At 34.9% G+C, this 7,036-nt stretch overlaps 2 protein-coding genes across 2 annotated transcripts in view; one reads left to right on the top strand and one right to left on the bottom strand.

Annotated features, from left to right (window-relative positions):
- Positions 1-684: 684 nt before the first annotated feature.
- LOC107548154 (guanine nucleotide-binding protein G(I)/G(S)/G(O) subunit gamma-3) lies at positions 685-4,465 on the bottom strand. Its single transcript, XM_016228713.1, has 3 exons — positions 4,279-4,465; positions 2,409-2,508; positions 685-1,421 (listed from the first exon to the last, which is right to left on the bottom strand). The coding sequence occupies exons 2-3, from the start codon at positions 2,505-2,507 to the stop codon at positions 1,293-1,295; spliced, it is 228 nt and encodes a 75-aa protein (XP_016084199.1). The 5' UTR covers position 2,508; positions 4,279-4,465; the 3' UTR covers positions 685-1,292.
- Positions 4,466-6,224: 1,759 nt separating this feature from the next.
- The window catches only part of bscl2 (BSCL2 lipid droplet biogenesis associated, seipin), a 12,069-nt gene continuing 11,257 nt past the window's right edge, over positions 6,225-7,036 (top strand). The window contains exon 1 of the mRNA XM_016228860.1: positions 6,225-6,324. The gene's annotated coding sequence lies outside the window, so the exon portion shown is untranslated. The remainder of the gene's footprint in view (positions 6,325-7,036) is intronic.

Raw genomic sequence — 7,036 nt, 5'->3', positions numbered from 1 at the left:
TTGTCTCCTCTGAGGCTGGGACTCTAAACAGTGTTCTGTGCTCGTCTGTGCAGCCAAAGACAGAAGAGTTGGCATGTTTTGCTCAGACTTTCACCATGGCATTAAAGCTACTACACCGTTGTCGCTTGCGAAATCAAAATGACGGCGCCCTGGGTGGAAATTTACAGATTAAGGGGTGGTAATATTATAATGAGATCCCTTTGCAATGTCACTAGGGGAGATAAATCAGACGCACTCATTTTCTCAGACGCTTGCAGAAAAAGGCTGACCAAAACAAAGTTACTGGGTTCATCTTTTTCACGTTTCCTTGGTTGGTAGATGCACCGGGGACCTGATTATAGCACTTAAAACCTGGAAAAGTCCGATTTTTATGATATGTCACCTTTAAATTCCGTTCCAAAAAATAAAATAAAAAATTTAGCACAAACTGTTAAACAATAGTGATTTTTTTCTCAATAAGCAGTACACTCAAGTGTGTTGTGTTTAAAAGATTTATTCATTCCTTCATTGGATTCTGTCTGCATTATTTTAATTACTTGGGACCACAAGTTTGAACAGATATTCTCTTTACATTTTTCTTCAGTAATTTATCTTTTAAACTAATTTCCATACTAGATACCACTTGTTTTAGTGGTCAGAAAAATTTAATTGATTTTAGGACATAAATTTCATTTTACAAACCCCTTTAGGAGTGCTATGCACTGGTGGCATTTGTGTGTAGGTATTAGCCGTCTCACTTTCTCACAATAATCTAAACTTTAACAGCTCTACCAGTTAATCAGAAATGTCAACCAGCGTACATAGTAACCTCAAACAAAACATTTAAAAAAATCTAAATATACATATAGAATTTGTAAATCACCATATTATGCTATGTGAAGAACATAACGAATGTCTTAAATATAATAAAATTTGAAATTATTGAAATATCCAGACCCACACCTATTTCCTTTTGCTTGATTAAAAAAACTGTGTGCTTGCATATGTGTGTATCAGTGTGTGTTTCATCTAATCAATTTGCATCAATCTTGATGCTGTTTTGTCCCCTTAATGAAAAGGAACAGGGTTTCCCAAAAAAACAGGAGAATAAAAATATCCTCACAAGCATGATTTTGTACATTTGGTCTTTGCACTGTCAATAGTTGAAGTTTAGAAACCACTTTACATTTATTAAAGCTTAATTTGGGATTTATTTTGCTGTGTCGTGTCTTGTTGAGTGTTGTGTTGTGTGATGTGCATACACAAATCATTATCATCTAAATGAGACTAATCCTGCTCTTCCTGTGTGCTGCTCAGAGTAGAGCACAGAAGAACTTTTTCTCCCTGAACGGGTTTTCTGAAGTGGGCACAGGGGTGATGAGAGGGTCCTCACATGCATGGGCATCACAGTAGGCCATCAAGTCCGCCGCTGCCTTAGACACCTAAGAATCCAGACAGATTGTCAGTGCTGAAATGAAAAGCACTCAAACAGCTATTGATTCTAAGAAAGCTGAAAGTCTTTGTCTTATAAGACAAGACACTGCAGGCGAATAAGATTTTAAAAAAAATGAACATATGCTTTCCTCAGGTTATCAATTGTTTTATATTACAAGTTTTATCAAATGTTATGTTCAAATATGCAAGTATGGTATTATCTAATTAAATATACACTAATTTGCATACATTTCTAGAAGAGACAAAAATTCTTGTTTCATTTTGTTCATTTGACAAGAGAGTTATAGAGGGGAATTTGGATAACTCCATAAATCAGAAAAAGCTATCAAAAGCACAAAAAAACGTTATATGAATCAGGTGAATGTTATATGAACAAACTCTCTTGTAAAAACCTCCAAAATGTAAATAAAACTAAAGTTCAATGTATGTAATTGCTACTGAAGGGGAGGTTTCTGTGCATGGGAATAAACTCATTTTGAGAAAGCAGCTTTGCAGTTGAAATCTACACACAAATAAATAAAGCATAATAAAATGAACACTTAAATGGGTATTTTGAATGTTTTCTTTCCACCAGTCTAAAATGAAGACAAGTTATGGATACAAAATAGCCCAAAATCTCAGAGCAGTTCCTAAAAAAAAAACACTGTCTTGCCTTACACACGGCACCTTCCTATCTTGGCTAAAACAGCATTTTAATTAAATAGAACATTGTATGAGTGAAATGCAAGGTTGAGGTCAATGCTTAAAGACTGTTGAATGCTTCAAATTGTACTTGTAGGACAGACTTTACCAGGAGGATTGTAGAATTAGGTCATACCTATTAACCTGATTCCAGATCTTTGATCACATCTGATACAAATGATTCTGCTACGTACGGGCTGGTATAATAAAACATTTTTATAGGCAGGCAGGATTACCACTGATCTGCTTCCTATTTGCCACATTTTCTGGTTATTTTGCATGGCAACCCTCACCTTGATTCGACAAAAACTGGCTTCAATCTTTAGCTGTTCCACCAGCTTCCTGGCCTGACCGACGCTCATGGTGCTGTTCACAGGGGTGTCTCCTTTCATCCTGCCACACACACACACAGGTTTACATTTGTGAAAAGTGGGGACATCCCATAGGCGTAATGGTTTTTATACTGTACAGACCGTATATTCTATTGCCCTTTACCAACCCTACCCCTAAACCTACCCCTTACAGGAGACTTTGTGCTATTTCAGATTTTCAATACACTCCATTCTGTGTGATTTATAAGTGTTTTGAAAAGTGACACACACACACACACACACACACACACACACACACACACACACACACACAATAACTCACAAAAATTAATCTGCTCATCTGGATTAACAAATTCATAATCATAATCCAGCCAATAAAAGTATATTTGTCCACTCTTAAATTTTTCGCAGTGATGCAACAGAAGAACTATTTTGGGTCTCCAAAGAACCTTCCAGTGAAGAGTTCTTAGAATAACCATTACTTCTTACACTCTTAAAAATAAAGGTTTCAAAAGAGGGTTTTCATAGCAATGCCATAGAAGAACCATTGTGGTTCCTAGAAGAACATTTCAGTGAACAGTTCTTAAAAGAACCAATGTGGAAAAACATTTTATTAATCTAAAGAACCATTTTCCACTATCAAGAACCTTTTGTGGAATGGAAAGGTTCCATGGATGTTAAAGGTTCTTATAGATGCAAATAAAAAAAACCCTGAAGAAAAGTGTAATTGATCAAGTGATGCTACAACTATTAATATAGAGAATTAGGGGATAAATTATGTACAGATTCTGAGGTGACTACAATAAGGTCCTTTAGTTAATGGTTTAACTAAACAACACAGTTGTTACAGTATTTATCCTTGTTAACATTATTTCATAAAAATACAGCTGTTAGCTAATGTTAGCTCAGGTCCATTAAATAATATTAACAGAAACAACTTTTGATCTTAGTAAATGTTGAAATTAACATTAATTAAGATTAATAAATACCTTAGAGGCATTTTTCATTATAGTGTTAGTATATCTAATGTTAACAAATGAAACCTTATCATAAAAAGTTATCGATTCTGTTTACAGTGCACAGTCTCTAGTGGAAGCATCTTCCTGTGGTCCAAGACTCTCATACCCTCTGCTTCACTTCCTGTCTTTCCTCCCTCGGTATCATTTACTACTGCTTTGCTAAAAGCTGCTGCCCTAGAAAACCAAAACCTCACCTTGGATTGCAATGATCTGATAGGAACACATTTCATCATCCTGAAACCCTGCATTTCCAGGTGATGATCATCAGAATCTTTTCTATAAACAGATTTAGAGCTATTCATAATCAACTAAATACATATACATCCATACCTAAAATGGTCAATGAGTAGCATTAATGATTTTGAATAGGATTTTAGCAGTGTATTGGAGAATGCCGGCCCCATTTTGCACATAGGTTGTGCTTGCAGGGATCCAATCACCTCATGGAATATACCATATTATTCAGAGCAAAAGCACAGAAACAAAAACAGACGTTTTGAATGTAATCTGGTTCAATGTAAACACTTAGGCATCTATAGATGAAGAAATCACGTGTTGCAGACAGCAAAAAAACTAGGCCAGATGCACAAATGGCAATATAAGACCCTTACATATGAAAATATGATACAGGGAACAAAATATGCAATGAATTTCAGTTAATCAAATTAAAAGAAAGCAATACATTTAAAAGGATGCATACAAGAAAATAGGAGTAAATGGAGATCGAGATGCATAAAAAAGACCACAGTGCTGTATTTGTCTATTTTTGGCCTTTTTTTACCCTCTTTTCTCCATTTCACTCTATTTCTTACCCTTGCTGTATTCCTCTTGTGGTGAAATCTCTCCCTCCTCTTCTGTCTTATTCCTTCTCTCTCTCTATCTGTCAGTGTTGTTGCTTTCAGTGCAGCCGGACCGCACCCTCATAGACAGTGTGGATGCTACCCAGTTCTGTACAGTCCAGTGCACTGCAATTCTGCTACAATGAACACCAGTCTCTTCGTACATACATAAATCCCCCCTCTGCAGTGAGTGGAATGTGCCAACCGGAGGGAGGGGGCCCCAATTGGGATTGATTTATTCTGTGGGCTGGCTCATACCATCTTTCCAGCAGCATAGGGTGGATGAAGGCGGAGGGCAAAGCAGTGTATTTAAAACTAAAATCTCACAAAATGAATTTATATTGTCAAAAATGATAGTGAAACATTTGATAGAGTGAAACACTTCTTGTGTTTTTTGCCGGTGATGTTGCTGAAGCTTCTGAACAAGTGAACCTTCCCTCTCACTGCTCTGTTACCATGGGAACTGCTGCAGTCTCAGCCTCTTTGTCTTGTACTGAGGCACCATTTTGACTCAGTGGTCTCTCCCACCTTGGTTAAGATCTTAAACTCCCCCCACATCTTTACATCACTCCACCCACCCGCTGCATTCATTCTCATGTTACAGTCACTTTGTTGCAAATCTGCCCCATAGTTTCCTCCTGAGAAATGAAAATATTGTTATCTGAAACATTGGGTGCGTAAAGAAAGAATAAAAGGTTCTGGTGCTCAGCTACATTAAATTGAATATGTTTTTGATTTTTGGTTCAGTACCAATGAATATGTCCTAAAAAGACTAAATGTGATGTGTTTTATTTATGTTGGCAATATACATTTTGAAAAATGTTTATACCTTTTTCAACAAACGTGAAATTGAATTAATCAAATGTCAAGTGGTGTAACCAAGTAAAAAGACTAAAACACTTTCCCTGTAACCTTTACTACTACTACTACTACTACTATAAGACTAAATGTGATGTGTTTTATTTATGTTGGCAATATACATTTTGAAAAATGTTTATACCTTTTTCAACAAACGTGAAATTGAATTAATCAAATGTCAAGTGGTGTAACCAAGTAAAAAGACTAAAACACTTTCCCTGTAACCTTTACTACTACTACTACTACTACTACTATTACTACTATTATTATTAGGCTATTATTATTATTATTATTATTATTATTACATAAAACATAGTTTTTTAGTCATGAATATACATTTTCTTAGGGTTGCTCCATAAACAAAACACATAATTCACATATGTGGTTTTAGACAATTTAATTGAATAAATAAATTTTTACTTTATTTTAAAAATGTGTTATGTCATTGTTATTATTTTTTAGATATAGATAGATCATTTGCTCTAACCTTTGTGTATTCTGCAAAGTTGAGGAAGAGACTTTGCTTCAATTAGTCTACAATTGGTTAAATCTCTTTGGGAGAATTAAGTCCTTTAATACAAATGTAATTCAAACTTTTCGAAGAAAGATATATTTCTTAATTTTTCTTGCAGTGGTCATGCTGTTGTATCTTACATTGAACTTTCCTTTTTGATTTATGTTATTGTATTTCCGTGTGATTCCGAAAAATCCAAATAAATCAAAACAAATTTTCTGTAACAATTCGTATGAATAACAGCATATTTTAAATCGCAGCACTGCATAAGCAAAAGGCATCACCGCTGCTGACACGCAAAGGCATCGAACAGCTTGTATTTTGTACCTCTTCTGTTGCCGTACGTGTGCTTCTGTCACACCAACAGAGGCGCCACTGAGGTAAACAGATGGCTGTTTTTCTCTGATCTATAGATAGTAAGTGACAAAAATTCGTTTTCGTTTTTGATTAAATATTTTTTAGAGATCTCTGCCCTGAAATGCATAAATTATGCGTCACCAAAGGGCGTCACTCTGTCTAGCACATAACAGAGGAAAGGAGAGGAAAGGAAAGGAAAGGGGTCGGTCCACTAGAGTTGTTCATCAGAGTAACGTTATTCTGAAGCAGAAATATTTATTTGTCCATGGCGTATTGTCAGATTAAAGAAGGTGCGTGTGCAGTTTATATTTCAACATAATGTACTTAACTGATAAAGACATCAGTGTAAGATAAAACTGCGGAAGGGAGACAGGAAGGCGCTTAACATGCAGTTCAGCGAGACTAAAAATGTGTTTTTAAAGGTACAATATGTAAAGGACAAGTTGAAATGACACTGCACATCATCTTATCCTGGTGTTTTATTCTTTCCTATTTTACCGTATTGTTGTTTTGCATTAATTCGTGTCCGACTGTCAAAATGTACAAAAATACATTATGCTGCATTAGTTATTATAGTTTCTGGTTCACAGAGGACGTATACATACATACATACATACATATATCCAGCTTGTATGTATAAGCTGTACTTACATTAAGCTGTACTTAAAAGTATATACGAATATATGAGAGTATAAAAATGTGTATAAACCGTAAAAAAAAATATAGGGCAAATTTTTTATCTGACCAACTAAATATGCATTTGGCAGTACAATTTAGTATTCTGAGATGTTTATAAGATGATTCATTTTAGATTAGTTGTCATGTCTTCATCCTAAATTATATGTATATATATTGTATGCAATATATATACATATATATACAATATACAGGTGCATCTCAATAAATTAGAATGTCGTGGAAAAGTTCATTTATTTCAGTAATTCAACTCAAATTGTGAAACTTGTGTATTAAATAAATTCAGTGCACACAGACTGAAGTAGT

The sequence above is a fragment of the Sinocyclocheilus grahami genome, unplaced genomic scaffold (genome assembly GCF_001515645.1).
Source record: "Sinocyclocheilus grahami isolate Dianchi unplaced genomic scaffold, SAMN03320097.WGS_v1.1 scaffold344.1, whole genome shotgun sequence".
Classification (NCBI taxonomy): Eukaryota; Metazoa; Chordata; class Actinopteri; order Cypriniformes; family Cyprinidae; genus Sinocyclocheilus; species Sinocyclocheilus grahami.
Note: the sequence above shows the minus strand (reverse complement) of the source record. Positions and strands in the feature narration are given on the sequence as shown.

Excerpts from the sequence above, each read along its gene's own strand:
- LOC107548154 (XM_016228713.1), bottom strand. The coding sequence starts at position 2,507 with ATGAAAGGAGACACCCCTGTGAACAGCACCATGAGCGTCGGTCAGGCC. Across the intron at positions 1,422-2,408 it reads CCAGTTTTTGTCGAATCAAG|GTGTCTAAGGCAGCGGCGGA; the intron begins GTGAGGGTTGCC and ends CTGGATTCTTAG.